At 30.5% G+C, this 27561-nt stretch overlaps 1 protein-coding gene across 5 annotated transcripts in view; it reads left to right on the forward strand.

Moving 5' to 3' along the window:
• Positions 1-26436, forward strand: part of LOC134685028 (harmonin-like) — a 45674-nt gene extending 19238 nt beyond the window's left edge. For 3 of the 5 annotated variants that reach the window (XM_063544380.1, XM_063544379.1, XM_063544383.1), the window contains 15 exons: positions 33-106; positions 2028-2136; positions 2793-2817; positions 3481-3541; positions 4040-4140; positions 5512-5656; positions 6990-7046; positions 7763-7893; positions 17995-18065; positions 19533-19622; positions 20032-20261; positions 22949-23017; positions 23585-23625; positions 24605-24633; positions 25079-26436. In XM_063544380.1, coding sequence (XP_063400450.1) covers positions 33-106; positions 2028-2136; positions 2793-2817; positions 3481-3541; positions 4040-4140; positions 5512-5656; positions 6990-7046; positions 7763-7893; positions 17995-18065; positions 19533-19622; positions 20032-20261; positions 22949-23017; positions 23585-23625; positions 24605-24633; positions 25079-25155 — 1310 coding nt within the window. In that variant the 3' untranslated portion in view covers positions 25156-26436. Of the gene's footprint in view, positions 1-32; positions 107-2027; positions 2137-2792; positions 2818-3480; positions 3542-4039; positions 4141-5511; positions 5657-6989; positions 7047-7762; positions 7894-17994; positions 18066-19532; positions 19623-20031; positions 20262-20769; positions 21055-22948; positions 23018-23584; positions 23626-24604; positions 24634-25078 lie in introns of those variants that run through there. The other 2 variants (XM_063544382.1, XM_063544381.1) reach the window with 2 other exon arrangements.
• Positions 26437-27561: the final 1125 nt, after the last annotated feature.

A 27561-nucleotide genomic window follows, 5' to 3' on the forward strand; every position in this document is an offset into this window, starting at 1 on the left:
GACATTTGTAACCACAACCATTTTTTTTTCAGGATTTGAACATGGTATTGGAGTGTTTGTTTCTCAGATTACTCCTGGATCTCAGGCCGATTTACAAGGATTAAAGGTTATTGTCATTTTACTACTACACATATCTAGTAACACAAATATCATTTTCTAAGCTGCAAACACTTTTGTATATTTAAAAAATCAACCTGTTTAAAATATGAATAAAAGGAGATGTTAGGCATATGTCGCTGATTTCAATACATATAGGAAGATGTGGTATGAGTTCCAATGAGACAACTCTCCAACCAAATAACAATTTATAAAAGTAAACCATTATAGGTCAATGTAAGACCTTCAACATGACAGTTTGATAAAGTTTTGCTTTATATTTAAACTTAAAAATATACAATTGAGGGAATTTATGTTTTGGTTGATTGAAAGAGGATAACTAACCAGTGGCACGTATTACATGCATATTCTGAATGTTTAGATTTTTTTTGATTGACTTCTTTGACATGTACAGAATCTTAATTCAATTCCTTTAAGGAGGCTTGCGGGTATAAGATTTTTAGAAAAAAAATAAACATTCATTTTTCATTACAAATTTTATTTATTACCTTTAGTAGTTGTTACTTTATCATATGGTACAACAATCATTCCAAAAAATCAATTCGTGTTGACCCCAGGTGACTTTTATAATGTTGATATCATTGAAAAAGCTCCAAATTATCTCCCTTTGGTGCAAAAATGCCATTTTTTGGCATTAAAATTGAAATATCTTTTTTAAATCATCGGTGACCTATATTTTTTATTGTTGTTTTGAATAAGCTGTACACAAACTAAATTATTGTAAAATTTAAGCGATTTCTGTTATTTAGTTCTTTTTTTATTTTGATATTACCGTTATTTCTCCTATCAGATCAACAGAAAAAAAGGACATTGACCAAAATGTATGCTTCTTTTGAAGGCAGATTGTGAGCGTAAATGAACTGTGACCCCATTTTTTTATTTCATTTTTCCATTAAGTATAAAATAAAGTTCATTTATAGAAAAATATAGCGAAATCCTATATTAAATAAAAAAATCATTTAGACCCGCAGCCCCCTTAAGGGGTTGCTAGGACTTTTATTTAAGAAATGATTGACTGTAATATGCTTTTTGATGGCTATGATACCAATTGACTAGGTATATAATTGTTTTTGTCTATTTTTAAAGTGTCATGTAATGATGATTTTCAAATTATGATATCATCATAAAAGTTAAAAGCCAATTGAGGAGTTCACTGAATAATTAACCTGTTATGGGATCAAAGTTATCAGTAATGAAAATCTATGAAAAGTTGTCAATTATATTATGGCCTAGATATCATCTCAATGTTTTGCAGGTTGAATTCTTCTGTAAATGAATACATTTACACATTATACATTTAAGCGTTGTGACCTTTCCATTTATTTTATAGGCTTAACATTAAATTTATGAACACTTAAATAAATTCTTATTTTTGATTTCAAAAAAAGATATTTTTACCAAAATCTCTGTCTGCCATCTGGAATGCATTTACATACACTAGTTTAATCCAAGTGAATATAAAGAGCAACTAGGGAAAGGGGGGGGGTCAATATGAACTGAAAAATTATGTTGTATACATGTATATGAAAATAAACAGACAAACTATGACAAGGACATTTCTATAGTATCCAAAAATTATAAAAGACAGATAAAAAGAAAAATGAAAATTGATAGGAGAAAGGCAAATGTTAATACTATTTTTAAGAATTAACTATATATATATACTGTATATAAAAGTTAAAGAATGAGTATTTTGTATGAGACAATGAGAAGTTGTTGGAATTTGTTCAATGTTTCAATCTAGTAACCGTGAAACATACATAGTAGCTTTGTTGAAAACAATGAGGATATATATAGTTCTTTTTTCAGGCTAGAAATAAAAAAGAATTGAGTTAAGGAAGTTATTATTGCTGAAGCATGACAAAAAAAGTGTGGCTAAATGAATTTAAGTTGTTATGTTTATTTTTCAGGTTGGAGATGAGATTGTGAGAGTTAATGGATTTACTATTGCTGAAGCCATCCATGAGGAAGTTCTGAATCTTATTAAAACTTATAATCAGATAGAACTCAAAGTCACAAGTAAGTCTACATTGAAAAGTTTATATATTGGGAAAATTATCAAAAATCATGATCAGTTTCAATTTTATGTTTCTATAACCATCTTAACCTATCCTTAGTTTATAAATTAGCTTTATAGAAGAAAAGCCAGATGAAAAAATAAATTTTTATTGATGATTTGTTAACAGAAGTAAATGTATTTTATATGACTTAGTTTTCTGCATTTAACATTAGATGAGGTTAGTGACAAAATATTTAAAAGCAAAACCTTTTTGAATTGTTACCAGCATAAACTAGCCCTAATTTGAACAACTTTTAATAAATCAAGGTCCCCTATAGGGAGCATGCTTGCTAGGTATATATAATGCTACATCTTTAAAAATTTGATGAAAGAAAACAGTGTGATTTAAGAAACAGCCTATATAAGTGGGTTTTTATTTTATGAAAAAAGGTAGCTTATCCTTATGATATTGCTTACTGTTTGGTGTGAGCCAAGGCACCTCACTAAAGGGGTTACTTTGACCTATAATGGTTTACTTTTACAATTTGTGAACTTGATAGAGAATTGTTTCATTGATACTCATACCACAACTTCTTATATTTAATCTAACTAATATTGGATATTACAGGCATGCTTTCATAAAATTCAAACATTAATACCCGTATTTAATTTGTAGATATTGGAATGCTTCCTGTCAGAGAGTAAGTATTTTACTTTATACAAGTAGTAAAACAAAGAACTATGTTGTTAACTGGTTACATGAATATTCACCTTATTACTATATATTTGTCCCCCATTACTGGACATTACAAAGTTTCCCGTAAAATATTTGACGCACTTTGGAAAAGTAATTGTTGTATGAAGTCAATAGTTCAAGCAGGGCATATATTTGGGTCAGCAGGGACAGATTTACAAATAGTGATAAGGTGTATAGTAAAAAACTAGCCCTCACAAAAAACTCTTAGATTTAATAATACTTAAATTTATTCCGAATTTATTCCTTAATGTACTTCCCACTTTTACAGTGACATAATACTCTACAACTCCTTGCTACTGACAGTTCCTGTTTCAATAAAGAAACAAAATCCAGTGTTTTCAACTTCGTAAACAGTCCTCATTCTATACTACAGCAATTTTGAAACATTTTATGATAATTGCATCACAGTAAATTCAGTATTTTTTTAAAGCATTTATCATTAGCAATCCAGTAAACACTGCAGAGAAATAATACAAGAATTAAAATGCAAGTGTTTATTTTTGTGCTACATGTATCTATTGTGAAGCAATTTTTCCATTGATAAACACTAAAATTTCTGCATTTACAGGTGGTCACTTATAATATTAAAATGTATGTTTATTTGTAGTAAAGCTGAACATGATGTGACTTGGAAATACGTAGAGAAACAGGCTTCAAAGAGAAGATCGGTAATTGGGTTTTTATGCTACTGTGGATTAATTAAATTTTAGATGGTACCATATTTCATGGATTAAAGAAAACTTCTGTTTTCTTGGATATTTGATTTCATGTGATTAAAATACCAAATTCAGCATTCAAAAGAGGGACAAAAGATACCAAAGGGACAGTCAAACTCATAAATCTAAAACTCATAATCATACAAGCTTATAGATATTTTTTAATTGATGAAAGTTTAAATACGTGGCACACATGTAACAACAAAAAAACACTTACTGTCACCTAGCTCTCTGATGTATCTTATCTAATCAGTGTAGTAAAACATATAACTAGTTTTAAGCAGGTTTATTCAAGATGACTTTAGGTTGTTTAAAAAATATTTTCATAAAGTAACATTCAATCAAATTATTATATAAACACATACATTGAGCGAAAGTAGCGTAAGCTACTTTTATTAATTTCTTTGGAGAATATTTTGTTAATAAGAAATGTTTATATGTGTTTTATAGCAAAGAGACAGTGGAAGAAAATCCAACAGCTCCTTTGACAAAGAAGGAGAGGAAGTTAAGGTCTTTGTAAATTTGAGAACTGCTCCAACCCTTGGTTGTAGGTAAGTAGACGTTTTAGTCTCTCAATTTTCAAACTGCACGCTCAAACTTAAATATAAATATATATACTATGAATATTGACCTATAACTATGAAGTCATTATAAAAATAAGGAGATGTGGTATGATTTCAAATGAAACAACTATCTGACAACGTCCTACAGAGATTGTTAGCGATTTTCAACTTTTATTGGTGACATAATTCAAGATTTCACCAGTAAGATAATTCCCTGTTGTCTTTCTATAGTGTGTTGTTAACTCATTTTGACTTTGCACCTATCCCACCTACCTATCTGTGTAAATCAAAGTTCTCATTACTGTAAATTCAGAAATTATTGGGATGGTTTTATTATTGTGAAAAATGACACAGACAGAGTTTTAATCGCAATAATTTAAACTTGCATTTTGATTTTTTCTTATATGAATAAAAAAGGATTTTTCTCAATATTGCAAAAATTTTAATTGCCTTCTACAAATGTTCTAGTCTTAAAAGACAAAATCACAATAAATAATGCATGCGATAATTTCTGAATTCAAACAGTATTTCATTATACTGTAATTTTGATGTAAATCTGTTTTTTTTCCAAATGAATCTAAATTTTCAAAGAATTTCTATATTTTTTATTCATTCATTGATCAACAAATCACATTAATCTGCCTGGATGTTGAATGATTAAAAGATTATTTAATTTGCATATAAATTGCCAATTAATAGCATCAGTATTATCTTTTATAAAAATCAGCTGAATATCAGTCTTTAATATTTAATATAATATACTAGGATAGGTACATAGTTAATTAAGCATCAGAAAAAATGTACTTGTAAAACGACAGATAATGAATACTTAGAGTTGAGAAGTAAAAAAAATGAACTTTATTGAAAAAGTATTTTGTAATTCATTTTACACATGTATTGTGAGTTTACCACAGCCTAACCAAGACAGGAGTGGTCCTCAATTTTTGTGATTTTTTATAACAGGTCAATTTTTCTTCCTTCTTTCTAATCTCTACCTTAGATTTTTTTAAGTTCCTGATTTCATGACAGACCTTCAGTTTTTTTGACCCGATATCTTGTACAATATTGAATAATTATGTCTTCAACTGATCATGATATGAATATTAGTAACCTTGTTGGTAGAAAAAAAAGATTACTTATAGATGTTGTCATTGAAACTTATGGCATCTTAAACTTAATAAACAAAAAAGTGAGAAGTATTCTCTCTAGCAACGTTCTTGAAATTATTTGTGGAGATGTATTATACTGGTATGAATATAAAAAAACCAGCAGAAACATGTGGGGGGCACCATTATAAATTAAGTATGGTGGTTAATGAATAAAATTACAACCTTTAAAGTTCCTATGCTATATTTACAGTATAATCAGTGGTCCACGACATTTCCCTGGTATATATGTAGAAGTTGTCAAACAGAACAGTCTAGCAGAGAAAGTTGGCATGGAAGCTGGGGACCAGATTATCAAAGTTAACGATACAAGTTTTATAGATATCACACATAAAGAGGTAGTTTTAATTTGTTTGCTTCAGAAAATGTATAGATTATAATGAAATATTTAGTTCAAGGATTTATGGATAGTATACATATAATTGATATGAGAAGAAGGCAATTTTGTATGATTGTCAATGACACAGCTTTCCACAAGAGAGCAAATGATGTATATATAAGCAACTATCTGTAATCAAAAAACATTAAACTAAAACAATGAATGGAATATTATTTTCCATTTATTATAAAAGTTGCAGGCACTCAACCTTCTTCCTAACTTGTAGCAGCTCAATGTAAAAACAAAATAAAAATTTGGTTATAATATGAGGCAGGAATTACCTGTGAATGGGGTCGAAGTCTCATGATTTTTTTTTAATGTTAAAAAGAGAAACGAAAATACCGTAACGTTTCCAATTTTGGTTCTGTTGTTAAGTGATTTTAGTTGTGACGTTATTTAAGTTATGACGTCATATTCAATGTAATCAAAGAAACGCTGTCACCAGGTAACGTTTTTGTAATAACAAACATTTTTTTTTATTAAAAGAATTAGTATAAGTTCCTTTCTTAGACTGATAAATATACATTTCATTCAAAGTCCCATGGAAACAAGACCGGAAATGAAAGTAGATATCTGCGCCGATCCGGAAATTCGAAAACGCGACAAAAAAAATTGAAAGATTTTGAGTTCATTAGTACAATGAAAAATTCAAGAAATTTTCCTGTTTTTTTAATTTTTTTTTATTGAATTTTCTACTGTAATAGGGGACTTCGTCCCCATATTAAAAGGCTTGACTCATCAGTTCAGCATGAAACAAAGATTTATACTGAAGTCCTGAATGGTTAAAGGGAGATAACTGAAAATTCTTTTTGCTATTTATTCCTCTTTCTCTTATTCTTCTAGTTTGATCAGTTTGATTAGTTTTACAAATTTGGTAGAATTTTAATGAAGAAATTAAAAAGAAACATTCCAACACTTTACTTCTGATGGTTGTGATATTCATCCATTATCACAATGCAAATTGGGCATTTTTCAATTCATCTTTTTTTGTTTGATAATTTTTTCATATCATGCTAATTGCTTCAGATATGAAATTATTGCTAGAAATTTATGGTGCATATTGCCTTTCCAGGAGATTTTAGCAGAGAAAACACTCTTTTATTAAGAACCATTCAATTGATAATCTATATTTCTCAAAATTTAGCTCAAATATCAAATTAAACCATTGGTAAATGATAAATATTATAATAAAGGGGCTTTTGTGTAGTAGGATCTAACTGTTTTGTTAGATTGTATGATTATTAATTTAAAACACATGATTTGTTTGTTATGTTTCTTGTTGTTATCCATAGGCTGTGGTGGCATTGAAAAGCAGTAAAGAATTAATAGTTGTGCTCAGGAAATATGTCGTGAGTATTGGCATCTCTTTTTTTCTGGATTGTTGTTTTACATAAGTTATATATAAATGAAACTTAAATATAAGATAATGAACATATATATATATATCTTCCTTATACATTAAAAATGAGATGAAGATGTGGTATGATTGTCAATAAGTTTAAAATCAACAAGAATTCAAATAAGGTTGAGTTAAGCATACAAAGGTCACTATACGAGCTTCAAAAATAAATAAAACACATACCAAATAGACCACCTGAGATTTCCTTTGGTCCTGAATGTCAAACTTTCAAAAGTCTTCTATCAAGTCTATGAAACAAAAACAGTATATTTTCTGAAGGCATGATATATATTTTGACGATGTATGTTTTCCTCAGTTCCCATACTATTCATTATGCAAAGAAGTATCAAACATTTAAAAAAAATATTTTAGGCTATTAACATAATCACCAAGTCCTATAATTTTATTATTCAATAGACTGGCCAGTTGACATAAATGACTGGAAGACTTACATCTGCATAGTTTTGAAATACTCTCTAGTGTAACTAACCTTATGCCCTATAAAGTTTTTTTTTCAGTTCAACTGAATCACAATTATTATTGAAACGTTATTGCAAAAGAATATCACTGTTTACTAATTATGTCAAGATGATTGATAAAAATTCACATACCAAAAAATTATCAAACAAAATTAACTGAAAGGACCTGTTGTATTTTGTTTTTCAGGGTATTCCATTAATTCAGAGTGGTAGTTCTGCTATGAATCGTCAGATGACTCAACCAGCATCACCTCCACCTATACCTGTAGCAGACGACGACAGCTCCTCACTGAATGACAGGTCTGCAGTAAATGACAGGTACACTGATGATTTGACAGCAGAATTTGATGATATTATAAATGATGAGCATGATGAAAATACGGTTGTTATGGAAATGAAAATTTAATTTTCCTTTGTTTTTTAGACTTAGTTAATCCCTAGTCAGATGTTGTTATATTTTTATATTTATGTTGAATTCTAGTCTATCATTTATACAATATTAACTTGTCAGTCAATATTTCTTGCCTAATATTATGCACAATTTTTGCAGAAATATTTTCGAATTATGAAGAATAATTGAGATAATTGTGCTTATTACTTGCTTTAAAAAACAGATTTTGGTGAATGTTACTTAGTCTGAGATATTCAACCTTTTAACTTTGTAAAGCATTGAAATATTCAGAGGCGGATTTAGGGGGGGGGGGCAGGTGGCCCGGGCCCCCCCTTTTTGGGAAAAAAATTTGGTTGCTTATATAGGGAATCACTGAAGCGTGACTGGAGCGGGCCCCCTCTTATGTCAGTCAGTGGGCCCCTACTTATGAAAATTTCTGGATCCGCCACTGATATTCAAACGAAGTGTGACAAATCTATGTAGTATTCAAATCACTTGAAGGGAATTTATATAGAACTTCACACTTGACATTTAAGGTGGTACCCAACACTTTCACTAAAATTAATTTGGCTCGTTTAATTTTCATAAAATTTATACAAAGTATTTACTTTGACCCTTTGACAAAAATACAAAAAATTCAAAAAATTTGAACCAACCGTTTTATCAGAAAAATTACACTGGTTATATAGCAGTTTGACAAACACTTATTTTGATCATTGAAAAGCTTAATATTCCCTCAAAACACAACGTTATTAAAACATTTAGCAGATTTTACAGAGTTATCTCCCAGTAGAGTTAGGTACCACCTTAATGATCATGAACAGATCTTAATAATCAAGTTAGGAAAGCCCAGATTTTTTTTAAAATATACGGAAACCATGACAATTAGGTCATGTAATTATATAGTTTTTGTTAAAGTTATTTGCCTGTCATTATTTTGTTTCATTATTTTGTTTCATTGTTGTTTTTTTATTCAAATAAAGTATTAAGTTTAGGACTATTTAATATGATAGCTTTATTTTGAAGATATCACAAGTATTCTCTGAAAACACTGTTTAGTGAATAAAACAGGGACAATTTTGATGTTAAAATAGATATACATTTCAATTTTTAAAATACAAGTAGAAAACATTTTTGTAAATTTTCATGATTTGCTGGATTGTTGAAAATGATTATGATTTGTGTTTATCTTGTAAGCTGAAATCTGACCATTTTTATGAAAAGAAGAAGTTATAAAATTGTGAGAAAAGTACAGAATAAATTACTTATTAGTTCTTTGCAAATTTATGCAAATATTTGTCCTGATAGTCTCCCTTAGATCATATTTTTTCATAATTTTAATAGAAGAGAATTAATAATTATATTTTACTATTTTAAATAGATTGCTGGAAATAAATTGATTCACTAGATAGTCATGATAAATCCTAAATGTTTTCAACAATTAAGGTTACCAATACTTACGTTTTAGTATTTATTATGCATGTATTATTTGGTTTGCATCCAAACTGATTTGATTGCATGTTGTTACATTACAATTCTTGCCATGATTTTGAATGATTGCATGATTATTTATAATAAAACTTTTATATATAACCATTGCTTGTTCAGCTTTTATTTCTGTCTTTGTAGAAAGCTAGATATTACCCTCAGACACATTTTTATTTCAGATATTATTATTGTACAAAAGCGATTAGTTGTGTTACCTTCGTTTAGTTTTTGATGAAACTAAGTTTTTTCTTATATCAAAAATCATTTTCATTTTAAAAAGAAGATGTGGATTAATGTTATCATCATCATCATCATTATTATCATACTTTATTTCCTCCTAATACAAGACAACATGCATATATAATGTACATTTATAACTAATATTATAACTGCTGATATTTGTGTTACAATTCAACTAGCTCTGATAATTTCATTCATACCAGTGAAATAAAAGGGTAAACAAATGAAGGATATAAAATCAAGCAAACAATCAATAACAAATAAGCCATCACAAAAAATAAAATAACCAGATGCTTCGCAGGGCGTAGCTTTATACAACCGCAGAGGTTGAACCCTGAACCGTTGGGGCAAGTATGGACACAACATTCAAGCTGGATTCAGCTCTTAATTTGGATTGTGATTAAATAGTTGACACAGCATAGGTTTCTGACACAGAATGAATGTGTTCTAATGAACTTAAAATTTTTGTTTTCTCTTAGAGAAATTCACTATGCTGTTCAATATTAATCCTCTCTAAAAATGTTTGAAGAAATTTTCTTTTTATTTATGAAATTTCAAATGAGAAAAATTGAACCCAATTTTTTAATCACATCCCCCTTTCCCTTATTCCAAAACTAATCTCAATTAAAATATTCTAATGGAGTTTGCAACAATAACTACTCATTTAAATACATCATAAAATATTAAGATGTAAAAAAACTGCTTGTTATCACTGAATGGTAAAGATTATTTAAATTTATCAGTTGGTAGTAAAAAGTGAATATACATTGTATATTGTATATAACAAAGATTTAAGTTGATTCTGGACAAAGAAAGATAACTCCAATTAAAAAAAACTCTTGCAATAAGATATTTCTTGCTTACTATTTTGGACAAAGAAAGATAACTCTAATTAAAAAAAAAATTTGCTATTTCACAACATTGTGAAATTAGATATTTCTTGCCATTGCACAATACTATGCAATTGAAAAGACTTGCTATTGCACAATACTTAATATAATAATTTTAGATCCTGATTTGGACCAACTTGAAAACTGGGCCCATAATCAAAAATCTAAGTACATGTTTAGATTCAGCATATCAAAGAGGCCCAAGAATTTAAATTTTGTTAAAATCAAACTTTGTTTAATTTTGGACCCTTTGGACCTTAATTTAGGCCAATTTGAAAACGGGACCAAAAATGAAGTATTTACATACACAGTTAGATTTGGCATATCAAAGAACCCCATTTATTCAATTTTTGATGAAATCAAAAAAGTTTAATTTTGGACCCAGATTTGGATCAACTTGAAAACTGGGCCAATAATCAAGAATCTAAGTACATTTTTAGATTCAAGATATCAAAGAACCCAACCGATTCATTTTTTGTCAAAATCAAACTAAGTTTAATTTTGGACCCTTTGGACCTTAATGTAGACCAATTTGAAAACATGACCAAAAGTTAAGAATCTACATACACAGTTAGATTCGGCATATCAAAGAACCCCAATTATTCAATTTTGATGAAATCAAACAAAGTTTAATTTTGGACCCTTTAGGCCCCTTTTTCCTAAACTGTTGGGACCAAAACTCCTAAAATCAATACCAACCTTCCTTTTATGGTCATTAACCTTGTGTTTAAATTTCATAGATTTCTATTTACTTATACTAACGTTATGGTGCGAAAACCAAGAAAAATGCTTATTTGGGTCCCTTTTTGGCCCCTAATTCCTAAACTGTTGCGACCTTAACTCCCAAAATCAATACCAATCTTCCTTTTGTGGTCATAAACATTGTATTTAAATTTCATTGATTTCTATTTACTTAAACTAAAGTTATTGTGCGAAAACCAAAAATAATGCTTATTTGGGCCCTTTTTTGGCCCCTAATTCCTAAACTGTTGACACCAAAACTCCCAAAATCAATCCCAACCTTTCTTTTGTGGTCATCAACCTTGTGTCAAAATTTCATAGATTTCTATTAACTTAAACTAAAGTTATAGTGCGAAAACCAAGAAAATGCTTATTTGGGCCCTTTTTGGCCCCTAATTCCTAAAATGTTGGGACCAAAACTCCCAAAATCAATACCAACCTTCCTTTTATGGTCATAAACCTTGTGTTAAAATTTCATAGATTTCTATTCACTTTTACTAAAGTAAGAGTGCGAAAACTAAAAGTATTCGGACGACGACGACGACGACGCCAACGTGATAGCAATATACGACGAAAATTTTTTCAAAATTTGCGGTCGTATAAAAACAAAACACTAAAAACCAAATTCTGGCTTGCATGGATTTTACTTATAAATTTTTTTTTGAACATGCAGCAAATAAGAATTCAGAGATTTGATATAATTACAAAACTCCTAACCGGTGTCATGTCTTCAATTTGCAGCAAAACTAGATATAATCAAATACATTTCCCCCCCAAGTTTAAGCAGTTGATGGGCACCTAACTGTCTCTTTTAAGGAATAATAAGTTAATACACATACACCCATTGTAAACAAGAAACTTGAGCAAGAATTTTATATACAGAATAAGTTGAGACACTTTCAAAATTCGCCACTTTTCTCATCACTTGGCATCCAGCGTCGTCCGTCATCTTTAACTTTTACAAAAATCTTCTCCTCTGAAACTGCTGAGCCAAATTTAACCAAACATTGCCAAAATCATAATAAGGGTACATAGTTTAAAAATTGTGTCTGGTGACCCGCCCAACCAACCAAGATGGCGGCCATGGCTAAAAATAAAACATAGGGGTAAAATACAGTTTTTATGCCCCACCTACGATAGTAGAGGGGCATTATGTTTTCTGGTCTGTGCCTCCGTTAGTACGTCTGTGCGTCTGTTCGCTTCAGGTTAAAGTTTTTGGTCAAGGAAGTTTTTAAAGAAGTTGAAGTACAATCAACTTGAAACTTACCGTATAGCGGGTTATTTTCGCGGGGTGTAAATTTATAGTTTTGACCCAAATTTTATGGTCTACTGAACATAGAAAATGATAGTGTGAAGTTCAGGTTAAAGTTTTTGGTCAAGGTAGTTTTTGATGAAGGTAAAGTCCAATCAACTTGAAACTTAGTACACATGTTTCCTATGATATGATCTTTCTAATTTTAATTCAAATTTAAAGTTTTGACCCGAATTTCACGGTCTACAGAACATAGAAAATGATAGTGCGAGTGGGGCATCCGTGTACTATGGACACATTCTTGTTTATACTCAAAAACCAAAGCATTAAGAGCAAATCTGACATTGGGTAAAACTGTTCATCAGGTGAAGATCTATCTGCCCTGAATTTTTCAGATGAATCGGACAACCTGTTGTTGGGTTTCTGCCCTTGAATTGGTAATTTTAAGGAAATTTTGCTGTTTTTGGTTATTATCTTGAATATTATTATAGATAGAGATAAACTGTAATCAGCAATAATGTTCAGCAAAGTAAGATTTACAAATAAGTCAACATGACCGAAATGGTCAGTTGACCTCTTTAGGAGTTATTGCCCTTTAAAGTCAAGTTTTAACCATATCGTAAATCTTAGTAATCTTTTACAAAAATCTTCTCCTCTGAAACAACTGGGCCAAATTAAACCAAACTTGGCCACAACTATCATCGGGGTATCTAGTTCAAAAATGTGTAGTGTGACCCGGCCAACCAACCAAGATGGCTGCCACAGCTAAAAATAGAACATAGAGGTGAAATGCAGTTTTTGGCTTATTACTCAAAAACCAAAGCATTTAAAGCAAATCTGACAAGGGGGTGAAACTGTTCTTCAGGTGAAGATCTATCTGCCCTGAAATTTTCAGATGAATCGGACAACCTGTTGTTGGGTTTCTGTCCCTGAATTGGTAATTTTAAGGAAACTTTGCTGTTTTTGGTTATTATCTTGAATATTATTATAGATAGAGATAAACTGTAAACAGCTATAATGTTCAGCAAAGTAAGATTTACAAATAAGTCAACATGACCGAAATGGTCAGTTGACCTCTTTAGGAGTTATTGCCCTTTAAAGTCAATTTTTAACCATTTTTCGTAAATCTTATTAATCTTTTACAAAAATCTTCTCCTCTGAAACAACTGGGCCAAATTAAACCAAACTTGGCCACAACTATCATCGGGGTATCTAGTTTAAAAATGTGTAGTGTGATCCGGCCAACCAACCAAGATGACTGCCACAGCTAAAAATAGAACATAGGGGTAAAATGCAGTTTTTGGCTTATTACTCAAAAACCAAAGCATTTAGAGCAAATCTGACAAGGAGTAAATTTGTTCATCAGGTCTAGATCTATCTGCCCTGAAATGTTCAGATGAATTGGACAACCCATTGTTGGGTTGCTGCCCCTGAAATGGTAAATTTAAGAAAATTTTTCTGTTTTTCGTTATTATCTTGAATATTATTATAGATAAACTGTAAACAGCAATAATGTTTAGTAAAGTAAGATTTACAAATATGTCAACATGACCGAAATTGTCAGTTGACCCCTTTAGGAGTTATTGCCCTTTATTGTTAATTTTTAAACAATTTTTCGTAAATCTTAGTAATCTTATACAAAAATCTTAACCTTTGTAACTACTGGGCCAAGTTAATTATAGATAGAGATAATTGTGAGCAGCTAGAATGTTCAGTAAATTAAGATGTACAAACACATCACCATCACAAACTCACAATTTTGTCATGAATCCATCTGCGTCCCTTGTTTAATATTCACATAGACCAAGGTGAGCGACACAGGCTCTTTTAAGAACCTGTAGTTATCTCTCAAGAGCACACTTAGTGGATTAGAGAACACTGTGTATTACTATTGAAAAGTGTGTCATTTTTGGAGTTCTATCTAGGAAATGACTCTAAAGGTCAGTTAAGAACCAAACTTAAAGAAAAGGTATTGATTCTACCACTTAAATATATAATGTCTCTGCATAGATCCTGTTACATTTTCACAATAAATGGCTAATTGTTTTACATGTTTTACAAATTTAGTCTTATGAGTGGAGAACATAGTAATATATTGTATTGTAAGCGTACTATGGATAAATTATTACATATGATAAGAGAAAGATTCCTATTGATTTTGATGTCATTAAAAATTTAATATTACGGTCATAGTCCCTAGAAATAGACTGAAATAAGGGGCAAAAGGGGCATCCAGAAAATAACACTAGAACCATATATAGGATAGCAAACTGACTTTGAAATATGATCACATATCATAGGAGTCAGACTGGTGATAATTTGGAAGTCACTAATGTCATGGATTATTGTGACTAACAATAGACTGAGACTAATGCATAAAAAAGTTTACTGGAAAATAAAACCAGAACCTTACATGGAATTACAATAAAATATGAATGTAGGGAGATAATTAAATAAGAATTCTTATAGATTTAGAGGTCATATAATTTTTTCCACAGTTAAAATTAATATAAACCAAAAGAAATGCAGAACATTTGGTTATTCAGTAACTCCAGTAACTTGCATCGTATTGGAACCAAAGTTTGGTATATGCTAACACATATGATCTTGACCAAACACACATATGCCTATGCTGTATACTATTTACCAAATTTTTCGTTTAAATATCTTGAAAGAATGAGCTTTAAAAGAGAGGTGAAGGATACCAAAGGCACATCTATTTGTCCATCCATCCATCCTTCTGTCCATCCATCTGTCAGTCTGTCAGTTTGTCAGTCCTTCCCATGAATATTTTAGTTGCATCTTTCTCAGGATCTACATTTCTGAAATTTGATGTCATGGTTTATATGAGTCCGCTATACTGTGTGATGAGTTTCTTAACAACTTCCTGTTTACTAAACACCTGCACCATTTTACACATGACTTCCAAGTTGAAAATTGTTGTCACATTTTTAGCTCACCCGGCCCGAAGGGCCAAGTGAGCTTTTCTCATCACTTGGCGTCCGTCGTCCGGCGTTAACTTTTACAAAAATCTTCTCCTCTGAAACTACTGGGCCAAATTAAACCAAACTTAGCCACAATCATCATTGATGTATCTTGTTTAAAATTTGTGTTTTTTGACCCAGCCAACCAACCAAGATGGCGGCCATGGCTAAAAATAGAACATAGGGGTAAAATGCAGTTTTTGGCTTATAACTCAAAAACCAAACCATTTAGAGCAAATCTGACATGGGGTAAAATTGTTTATCAGGTCAAGATCTATCTGCCCTGCAATTTTCAGATGAATCAGACAACCCATTATTGGGGTGCTGCCCCTAAATTAGTAATTTTAAGGAAATTTTACTGTTTTTGGTTATTATCTTGAATATTATTATAGATGGAGATAAACTGTAAACAGCAATAATGTTCAGCAAAGTAAGATTTACAAATAAGTCAACATGACCAAAATGGTCAGTTGACCCCTTTAGGAGTTATTGCCCTTTATAGTCAAGTTTTAACCATTTTTCGTAAATCTCCATGATCTTTTACAAAAATCTTCTTCTCTGAAACTACCGGGCCAAATTAATTCAAACTTGGCCACAATCATCATTGATGTATCTTGTTTAAAATTTGTGTTTTTTTCCCCGGCCAACCAACCAAGATGGCCGCCACGGCTAAAAATAGAACATGGAGGTTAAATGCAGTTTTTGGTTATTACTCAAAAACCAAAGCATTTAGAGCAAATCTGACAAGGGGTAAAATTGTTTATCTGGTCAAGATCTATCTGCCCTGAAATTTTAAGATGAATGGGACAACCTGTTGTTGGGTTGCTGCCCCTGAATTGGTAATTTTAAGGAAATTTTGCTGTTTTTGGATATTATCTTGAATATTATTATGGATAGAGATAAACTGTAAACAGCAAACATGTTCAGCAAAGTAAGATTTACAAATAAGTCAACAGGACCAAAATGGTCAGTTGACCCCTTTAGGAGTTATTGCCCTTTAATCAATTTTTATCCATTTTTCGTAAATCTTAGTTAACTTTTACAAAAATCTTCTCCTCTGAAACAACTGGGCCAAATTTTACCAGACATAGCCAGAATCATTATTAGGCTATCTAGTTTAAAAATTGTGTTTTGTGACCGTGCAAACCACCCAAGATGGCAGCTACTGCTAAAAATAGAACATAGGGGTAAAATGCAGTTTTTGGCTTATAACTCAAAAACCAAAGCATAAAGAGCAAATCTGAAAAGGGGTAAATTTGTTTATCTGGTAAAGATCTATCTGCCCTGAAATTTTTAGATGAATTAGACAACTCGTTGTTAGGTTGCTGCCCCTAAATTGGTAATTTTAAGGAAATTTTGCTGTTTTGGGTTATTATCTTGAATATTATTATAGATAGAGATAAACTGTTAACATCAATAATGTACAGCAATTTAAGACTCAAAAATAAGTCAAAATGACCAAAATGGTCAATTGACCCCCTAAGAAGTTATTGTCCTTTATAATCAATTTTTAACAATTTTCATAAAATTTGTTAATTTTTACTAACATTTTCCACTGAAACTACACGGACAAGTTCATTATAAATAGAGATAATTGTGAGCAGCAAGAATGTTCAGTAAAGGAAGATGTACAAACACATCACAATCACCTAAACACAATTTTGTCAAGAACTGTCTGCTTCCTTTGATTAATTCACATATGCCAAGGTGAGCGACACAGGATCTTTAGAGCCTCTAGTTCTTTAGAACTTCATTACAAGGAATTCTGAAATTTGGTTTCATGGTTTAAATAAATTGGCTATAATGTATGATGCATTTCAGATTCATCTCTCAACAACTTCCGGTTAACCATCAAGTATTTAGTTGAGGGTATCATCAATGAGCAGTAGCTCACAGTTTCATTTGTTAATACTATGTTTTTAAGTCAGCCTGGTGCTTTTTATTTTTGAATTACCGTATAGCGGGTTATTTTCGCGGGGTGCAAATTTTCGCTTATTTTCGCGGATAGAACAAAATCGCCAAAATAAGTTCCGCCAAATTAAAGGTGTACACACAAAGGTATGAATACAAGTTTTTAATCCGCCAAAATAATAACCGCCAAAATATTTCGTATACCTTGTTCAATGGAAATCGCGAAATTTTACACCCGCGAAAATAACCCGCTATACGGTATTTATTATTTTGTGATGTGTATTATATCGACCTTAATCATTAGGGAGCATGGGTTTGCTCATTATTGGAGACACACAGAGTTCTATAATTGTTTACCTTCTTGTCTTTGATCTTTGGTGGAAAGCTTTTCTAATTGGCAACTATACAACATCTCTTTATCTCTTTAATTATTCAGAGGTATAAAAAAGATAGACTTCTGTTGTAACTTGTTCTATTACTGATATGCTGAATATTAATGTTTAAACTGAGGTTTATTTACAGAATATTTAACAGAGATGATATTTATAACACAGAAACTATGAAGCAGGCTGACAACTTATTCCAAAATACAGGTTTGATAATTCATATTTTTTCTGACAATTTTGAAAAATTATTAAATTTAAAGGATTCCGATGTAGTAATTCTAATTAGGTAGCAACCATTAAACTTAAAAAAAAGGGGGGGTGTATGGTTTATATCTGATTCCCAAATTATTTGGGGAAATCTGGATTCAAAATTTTTGTTAAGAAAAAATCCATAACCCTTTTGAAGTTAAATGGCTGTTCACATATTGGTGTGACTTTGTTTATTACATGGGAGGTCATGGTGGAAGGAATATCTGGCACCAGGATGACTGTCCAGATTAAAGAGCAGGAAGTCAGCTGTTAATAAAAAAATATCATATCCTAGTTTTGAAATAAAAACTAATGAATTGAATTTCAGGAAGGAAGAAATAGAAAAAATAAATGATTGTTGTAGGCAGGAAATTGACTAGCCCATGGTCACAGAGTGTCATTGTTGTTATTAATATATATACCATGAAATCTATGAGAATAGTGTCAGTAATGAGGTCAAATTGAAAATAAATTGAGGAAGCACTTAATGATATATAATTAAATGAAAAGCAAGAAGTTGTAATTTGGGTACTTAAAGCTTTTGTTAAAGTACAGTACTTGTAGTAAATTCCTGAATAAATTATAACAAGGTTTCAATTGCATGGAATTTTATATTAAAGAATGAATTGTTGCATGTCTGTTTAAGCATGGGCTGGTATAATGTTGAAGATTATTTCATTTCTGTATACAATATTTTGTACAGTGATTCTTATGATTAGTTGTATACAACCTGAAAAATTTAGCCTTTGACCAAAGATAGGTACCGATTATCAGGTTATCTGCATGTTGATATCATTAAATATCAGCTTCGAGACATAATATGAAGCTTTTTGTCGAGTGAGCTTAGCGAACGAGATCAAAAAGCCTTCATATAATGTCAAGCAGCTGATATTTTACAATATCAATATGCAGATAACCTGATAATCGATTTATTGGGCTACATATATGCGTGTTTCAGAAGTGTTTTCTTTGTTTCACCAGCACACAAAAGATGACTTGATAAGTTCAGGTCAAAGTTATTAACGTCAGTTCAAACATTATGACGTCGCTGATATGTCTGGGTCAAAGTTATTAAGGTCAGGTCAACGTATTGGTCGTCACAAAGACATGATATGGAATAATATTAAGATCTCAACAGAGTGATATAGACCATGGGACGACCGATAATCTGTTTTATTTTGTGAATTTCCTTTTTCTAAATTGATTGAAGCAAGTTCAAACATGTTATGTTGAAGTTAAAAACAAAAACAAAGATGTGTGCAACATTTAAAGTGCAATATTTAAAGCCTTTCATTTGTTTATATAAACTATCCTTCTTTGTCATGATTTCAGATATTCTATATAAAGACTTTAAACTTCTGAAATCAAGAATTTTTTTTTCTATTGAAACAGGGCCTATTGAAATCCCATTTGTTATATTTTCAGATGAGGTACATGAAGTATCATCTTATAAGCTAAAGAGTAAAGAAGGAAGGTTGCCATACCAGTCAGATACAGAAGAGGTGATACAAATAGGTAAAGAACAACAAATACAAACTACAAATCAATGGAATATACAAGTCTGGTGTAATGTAATAGAGTCCACATTGCAACGCATACCCTTTTGGCATCTTTTTTTTCAAAAATCAGATGATATCTTAGACATTTAGGATGAAATTTAATCCCCTGTTTTGGTGTTGCTCAGTCTTTAGTTGCTATGTTACAGGGGCTTGTGTGTCTATTTCAGGTTTTTTTTTTAGTTTTTTTTTTACCACGGAGTTGTGATTCTGATTCATGAGTTTTGAATATCAATCCTGTAATATCTGCAGCCTCTTTTATTGCATAATATATTACAAATATAAGAAGATGTGATATAAGTGCCAATGAGACAACTCTCCATATATGCATGTGTTATAGGTTTAATTCCTATGTTTTAATTTTACAGTTGATATTATAGAACCAGAAGTCAGAATTGAGAATGAACATGTGCCATCAGACAATGAAGAAGAAGATACTGCAGAAAGATTACAAAGAGTGATGATGCAAAAAAAGATGGACAAAAACAAACATGAATTGTCTGACAATGAAGAAGATGATACAGCTGAACGATTACAAAGAGTTTTACAACTGAAGTTAGATGAGAACAAAAAAGAGGCTGAATTGTTAAGGATGCAGGTGAGAATATCACGATATTCATGAGAGAAAAGTTTTCTCATTGTTGAAGGTTGTATGATTGCCTAAAATTGCTTACATTCATTTCATTTGATCTTTGGTGGACATTAATCTCATTAGCAATCATACTACATCTTGCTTTTTTAAGAATAATGGCTACACTGTTGCAAAATAACAAGCTTTTTCTAAAAGACTTAAATATTGATAGTTTGTAAATAATGGAACTGAAAAAGCATAATAGATTAAAGATCCATGTCCTTATTTTTGAAATAGAATGTGTGATGTATAAGCCATTGACAATTAAATGTGAAATGGTTCTGGCTAAATTGCTATAAATTTAACAATTCATTTTTTGGCATCTTTTTTTTCATTCAAAACCTATGACAAAATAACAAGGATTTTATAAGATTTCCAAAAATGGCCTATTTGTTTGAAAAAATATATGTACCTTCTTGCAGAATTTTATATAATAGTTAATTTTATTTATCGTTGTCTTTGTATTGAACTCTAGACCTTTGAAAAAAACAAAAAGAAACGTGAGAGACTTGAAAAACAGTTGTTGAGCAAAATTGAGAGAAATCGTATGGATGCAGAAAAAGAATTAAGATTTTGTAGACATAAACAAGAGCAGGAGGAAATGTTACGTGAATCGAGCGGGGAAATGGTATAGTTATCTCCCTTTCCCTCTCTCAGATTGTTTTCTTCAACAGGCAGCACAATTTAATTTTTTTACCTACAATGTATTAGAATAAGCTCTCCTTTCCAAGAAATATTATTTGCATTTTAATATATACCCAGATTATGTTTTTATTCAGTTTACACAGTCTTTTAATTTTTTAAATCCTATTAATTCGGCATTTTGTAGATACAGATATTTTCAATAGTAGTAGAGCCTTTGATGTTATTTTGAAGCATGACTTGTTAAAAATATGAAGTTGAACATTTTTGCTTAGAAGTACTATATGTTAGTATAGTCATATAAAAGTAATAATTTCCTCAAATTTGAATCATCATAATGTAAATCTGAATGAGATTTTTTCTAATATATTTTAATGTACCAAGGATATTCAGTGAATTTAATGGCTTAATTTGAACAAAATATGGCAACATTTCAAACATTGTATATTGAATTTGTAACAGCTGTGAAACATTTCTTCAGGAAATGACATAAAAAATGACCATTGTTTGCTTTATTCATAGTGGCAAAGCTATGGGAAACTTCAATTTTTGAAAATTTCATAATTTTGAAGATTTAAAAAAAATAATGTTTTAAAATTTAGCAAATTTATAGTTAAACTGTGTCAATGCCTGTTGTGTAAATGCATACCCTTATCTAATATTTATGAATTCTAACAAAAGTTAGGATGCATTGCAAAAAAAGTTGAGAATGGTACTAATTTGTACAAAAGGGTATCGAAAGAATTGGAGACAAAGCAGAATTCCTGTGCACAATAGTATGAATAAATGTTTGTTTGAAGATAATATAAGCTATTGATATTTATATATATTATACAAATACTATGAAGTAGAGGAATACCCCTATCCCTTTTTAGGTCAATTTGTTAAAGACCCAAGTAACAGCAATTCAATATATATGGAATATATAAGATTTATGCTTTAGTGGTCATGATAAAGAGTCTACGTTTTAGAATTTTATTTGAATTCATACAAAGTTAGGATAAATAGTAAGGTATTTTTAAAGATACCATATATATATCAGCTAGCTTCTTGCTCTAAGGCTCAGAATTAGTCTCTTCCTGAGATATTATAAATGAGGAGCAATTTATACCTTTGTTCAAAGATTTCTTCTCTAAAGTAACTTTTAACTTTTTACAGTGAACATATTTTGTGATAGAAATATGTTTTTGCAACCTATTTCATCATATCAGGTATTTAATTATTGGACTGAATTAGTTTGTAAAGTTTACATTTTATTAATGCTATCATGAACAGAATGGATTTGTGAAAACATTTTCTAAACTTTGGCAGCCAAAGTCATTGTTTAAGAAGCACAAGAAAGAGGTGGGTAATACAAGTCTTGTAAAATAGTTTCTTTCAGAAAATTTATATTACATGTTCAAAAGATATTTTAGTCACATGTCAATGATATAAAGCACCAAGAAAGGAGATAAAGGAGATAAAAAATTAATACCATTAGAAGATGTTTTTATAAACAGTGTAAATTTTAGGATTATCAGATAAAGGTGAAAAAAAGTTTGCATTGGTATTCATGCTCATTCCATTTGGCATTCTTTGCTATTCTAATTTTAACCGTGTATATAGATATCAACTACAACCTCATCAAAAAAGATATTGTGTTACAAAATGTATTCACAAAAGTTGTTTATATGAGTAAAATATCTTTTTGTGGATAGTTGCATGTTGCTCATATGTACATTTTGTATTTGGACCAAACACTAATAGTGAAATGGACATTTTAGGTCAAGCACTTAAATTTTAATATCGTTATGATGTCATACTTGTGTAAGTGACCTATCTGCTCCAATAATGTTTTAAGATAATAGTTACTTGTTCTTGATTATCCTTTTAATAAACATGTTTTTAAACACAAGAACAAGATTACTATTTCTGCAATTTAAGGGGCCAAATATTGGCTCTTACTGATTTTTTTACCTTCTACAAAATCAGATTGATGTGACTAAAGATAAGTATCGCATTTGTTCTTTTAGGATGAAATATTGTCTGGAAGAGGAGGTCCTCTAAAGAAAACAAGTTATGGTTTACTTGGAAATCCTCAGGTGAAAAGTTAAACATTTTAGATTTAAAAAGTTGTATTTTTCCTTTTGAAAACACTAGTCTCTTTATTTTCTTAATGGTATTGGCCCTAGAAAACAGTTATTTAGTTATTAATCTCTTTGAGACAATAAATTCAAATTTTTAAATAACATTAACATAGAACACACAATAAATAACATGTGCAGTGCAGTTTCGAACAGGTTTACCATTTGTTAGAACAAACTTGTGGAAGAGGGCCCCCCAAAAAAAGAACTATGGGTGTTTTTTTTTCCTTTTTCAAAATATATATATTTGTAAAAATACATATTCAATATAAAAAAAAGGAGATTAGGTACAAATGCCAAAGAGACGATTGTTAACCTTACTCCGAAAGATGAGGATGTGAACAAAGTGGCTTTCATCTCTGACTATGATCAAAACTCATACTTATGTACTATAAAAGATCACTGCATGGCAAAATAGTAAAACTTCTCATAATATGAAACAATGACGAAATTAAAATCATTATCATCAGCAATCTTAAATATTTGTATACACATGGTTATAATTGGTTTATTTCTATTTAACAGGGACTACAAGGATCTGATAAAAGTAATACATCTGATGTCAGGTATGTTTATAACATTGATGTACTTTTCAATCCTGTCATGAAGGGTCTGCATTGTTCTTACAGGCTGACATAGTCAAGTGCCTGCACAAGATAGCAAAATTATAGTTTGCTCTCCGTGAATCAAAACCTTTGTGAATTTATGATTAGGTTAACATTTAGTTTTAGGAATTGGACTATATAATGGCGATCTGAAAAATGAGTACTCTTGTATTTTATATGGTGAACGTTATGACGAGCCTGCATCATTTATCTTGCAAAAGGGAAACAGTGTTATCATAGTTTTCTCGTCAGCATCAGCAGTGTCAAATTGGTTCAGTCTGTGGTTCAAATTTTTCAGTCATCAATAACTTTGTCAAACCTTCATTGAATCTTGTGAAACTAAGAGACAATTGTTTATGGCCAAAATACAGTATGTAGGATAATTTTGCAGTATTTTACTGATATGAATTCTTTTGAAACTTGGACAGCAACTTATCTTCAAGACCAAGAAATAGCATCTAAAGAAAAAAATTGAATTGCTTTTTTCTATTCTGTATTTTACTGAAAATATGGACTCATTTTTTTAGTCAAAATTACACTAAACGCAGAAATGCAATGTTCATAGGCTAGATACAAGTATCCGTGGAACCCAAAATACAAATTTTAAAAATTAAAACCAAGTTAGGATTTTGACCAATATTAAGTGCTTCTACAAAATATGATGGTCTTAGTTATAGTAGCCTATGAACACATATTCTTGTTTCTACTGGATTTCATCACAAAAAGATGTTCAAAAACTGGAAAGTGGTAAAAATTAGGGATGGCACATTCAAAAACAATATTCACTTTTTTTATCAAATAAAATTGAGAATGAAAATTGGGAATATGTCCAGGAGAAAACAACCTGACCATAGAATAGACAATGATTATTTTAATGAGTAAGCACAACCTATAGCTAATAAAACTGCTTCAAAATTATGTTGTTTATTTTTAAATACAGCTATGTACAAAAGAATTTCAGATGTAATTGTAAGTCCTATCAGAATATATAACCTTATCATAGTTTCGTTGTATTTTAGCTTGATATATTAGTTTATAACTCACTATATAACATTATATACACACAATATGCCAGTTTGAAACAGTAACATCTTGTTCACACCCCCCCTGCTGTATACTATTATTATTGTTGTACATATACTTGTAACCAATAAATTGCTCATGTAATGAAAAATATAGAAGCTCAACAGTGATTGTTTAGAAGTTTTAGAAAAAAAAATTAAGAGATTAAATTTTGAAATATATTGATGGAAGTTATTTTGCATAATAATTGATGTGAAATTGTTTTTTGCTGATTTTTTAATATATTTTGTGTGGCATGTTTTTTATTGTGGACTGCTTTGTTAAAACTTTAACATCTGACTTAACCAAGTACTGTTTTTTTTTTATAATTTATAGATTTTCTATATTTCAGCACTTACTTTTAACACAGTAGATGATTTAGGAGGGGAACAGCAAGTTTATTCTGTGATAACTTATTTGAAACCTTAAACAGATCATTGTTAATATGGAGAACATAAAGTGTGCTGGAACATTACAATGAGAAACAAAAAAATATATTCATGTGCCATTTAGTTTTTCAAAATGTTAGATATAAATATAAAAAAACATATTCAAGAATACCTGAATTATTATTATATGAGCCATAAAAAGTATATGAGAAATAAATACAACCACAACAACTTTACAAAGTTCAAAGAACCATGAAAATGTGCTCATGGACAGATGAATCCTGTCAGACAGACATGAACAGCTTCACCAAATATATTAGTGGAGTGACAGATCAACAAAGAGGTGCTTATTTTACGACTTTAATGGACTGGCATACCTGCATGCTAAAAACGATTTTTTTGCAAAGCCAATACCTTAAGCTAACTTTTTTTGCCCGGTCATAGACATTTTCTGCAGTGCAGTTCTTTTATAAAATGGAAAGAAAAAAGACGCTTGGATATTTTTCAAAGGAGTAGGGGCAATAGGGCCCTTGTTTTGCCCAAAAAATACTGCAAATTTAAAAGTTATCATACATATTTTTAAATTACTGAAAACTTGACTAAGGTATAAGGTACTAAGAAAAACAAAACAAATTTGATATCGAACAAGTTACCATGGGAAAGAATCATGACCTAATTTGTTAAATTTTGTGATTTTCCTTGTTTTTTCATCAAATTTTAAGTATCTTTTAGATTGAAAAAGTATGTGCGCACCCAAGAAACAACTTTATATTTGGTGAGATTATGCCAATAGTTATAATAAAGCTTCTCTTAAATTATTTTGTTGTTTCTCAGCTGCACAGGATGTTTCCTCAACGGAAATAATGATAGAAAACTGCATAAATTCTGTATTTTTCACCGTTTTTGTGAAAACAATACATATTATGACATAAATGTGATGTCATCAGATACAAATCTTTCTGCTTTTAATTTATATTTCTTGTTCCTATGCATTTCTAAACATTATGTGCCAATTTGAAATGGTTATCAAACATTTTATTTTCTTGGACCAAAACTAGGCTTTAATGCCCCTACTCCTTTCAACATGGGACACAATTTTATTACTTTCTTTTTTGGTCTTTTAACATATGATTTTGCATTTTATACAGAGTTTAATTGTTTATCTATATTTTTAAAACTAGAATTCTGTAATTTTTTTTATTAATTTTATCCATTTTCATTCAGTTTAACGAAACACAGTCTGTATCATTTTAACGAATTTTGTAAATTAAGATTACATTGATAATTTCATGATTTTTCGAATTAAAATGTTATAATACTTTCTATTGTAAAGTTTTGAAGCCATTCCAAGTCAGTATTTTTAGTAAACTTTGATGAGGATTTTTAACTTTCCATTATAATTTAATGAAAATGATATGGACCTCCTTGTTATTCTAATGCTCATGGAAAGATTGAAGTAATACTTGAACTTCTGAGCCTTCTGTCTACAAATTGCGAAAGGTCCTGGTAATAACAGAATGCATACTTGCTTCAACCAAAAACCTGTCTTCCCCATTTCATCTTGGTGTGACATTACAATTACACCATGAATTTTTCTCTAAAACTTTTTTTAATAAATCAAAACAGTCATTGTTTTTGTGCATTCTACTCTTAAGTACGTATATAATGGACTATTTTAGCAAATGTTGAAATAGACATAATCCAAGACAATTCCTATATTACTAATGGTATTGCTCTATATTGAAGAGGTGGTATTATACAGGAGGGAACAGAACATATTGACCTAAATGCTGAGACAATTGATGGTAAAATACATTTCACTCCATGGTTAGAGCTGTATTTCAGTACCAAAACGAATCAACAAACGCCCACATAAGTTCCATCAAGATTAAACAGGGACTAGAAAGATCTTTAACGTTGAATAATTAGAATACCGATCTTATGGTGTGTTTACCTAGACAAGCCAACAGAACGATGTGGGCCTCCACGTTATTCTGATGTTTATGGGAAGATTGTCTTCATAGGAAAACCTAGATATATCTGTCCTGTCTTTGGTATTTCTGCGGCTTCTTTCGAGAAAGGACTTAGATTCGATACCGTTTTCTGCAGAAAACACTGAAGAAATTGTTCCATTTCAGACCAGGTCTTATAAAAGACTAAATCTGAAATTTTGTCTGTAGCCTATGCTCCGGTTATAGATACAACGCCTCATGAAATGACACCTTAAGGAGTTATTGACCTTTATAGACAATTTCTAACCATTTTCTAAAAGTTAAGTAATCTTTTAAAAAAATCTCCTCCTCCTACTACTGGGCCAAGCTTTACCAAACTCTGCCACAATCGTTAATGGGGTATCTTGTCTAAAACATGTGTCCGATGACCCCGCCCATGAACCAAGATGGCCGACATGGCTAAAAATAGTACATAGGGTAAAATGCAGTTTCAG

The sequence above is a fragment of the Mytilus trossulus genome, chromosome 9 (genome assembly GCF_036588685.1).
Source record: "Mytilus trossulus isolate FHL-02 chromosome 9, PNRI_Mtr1.1.1.hap1, whole genome shotgun sequence".
Lineage (NCBI taxonomy): Eukaryota > Metazoa > Mollusca > Bivalvia > Mytilida > Mytilidae > Mytilus > Mytilus trossulus.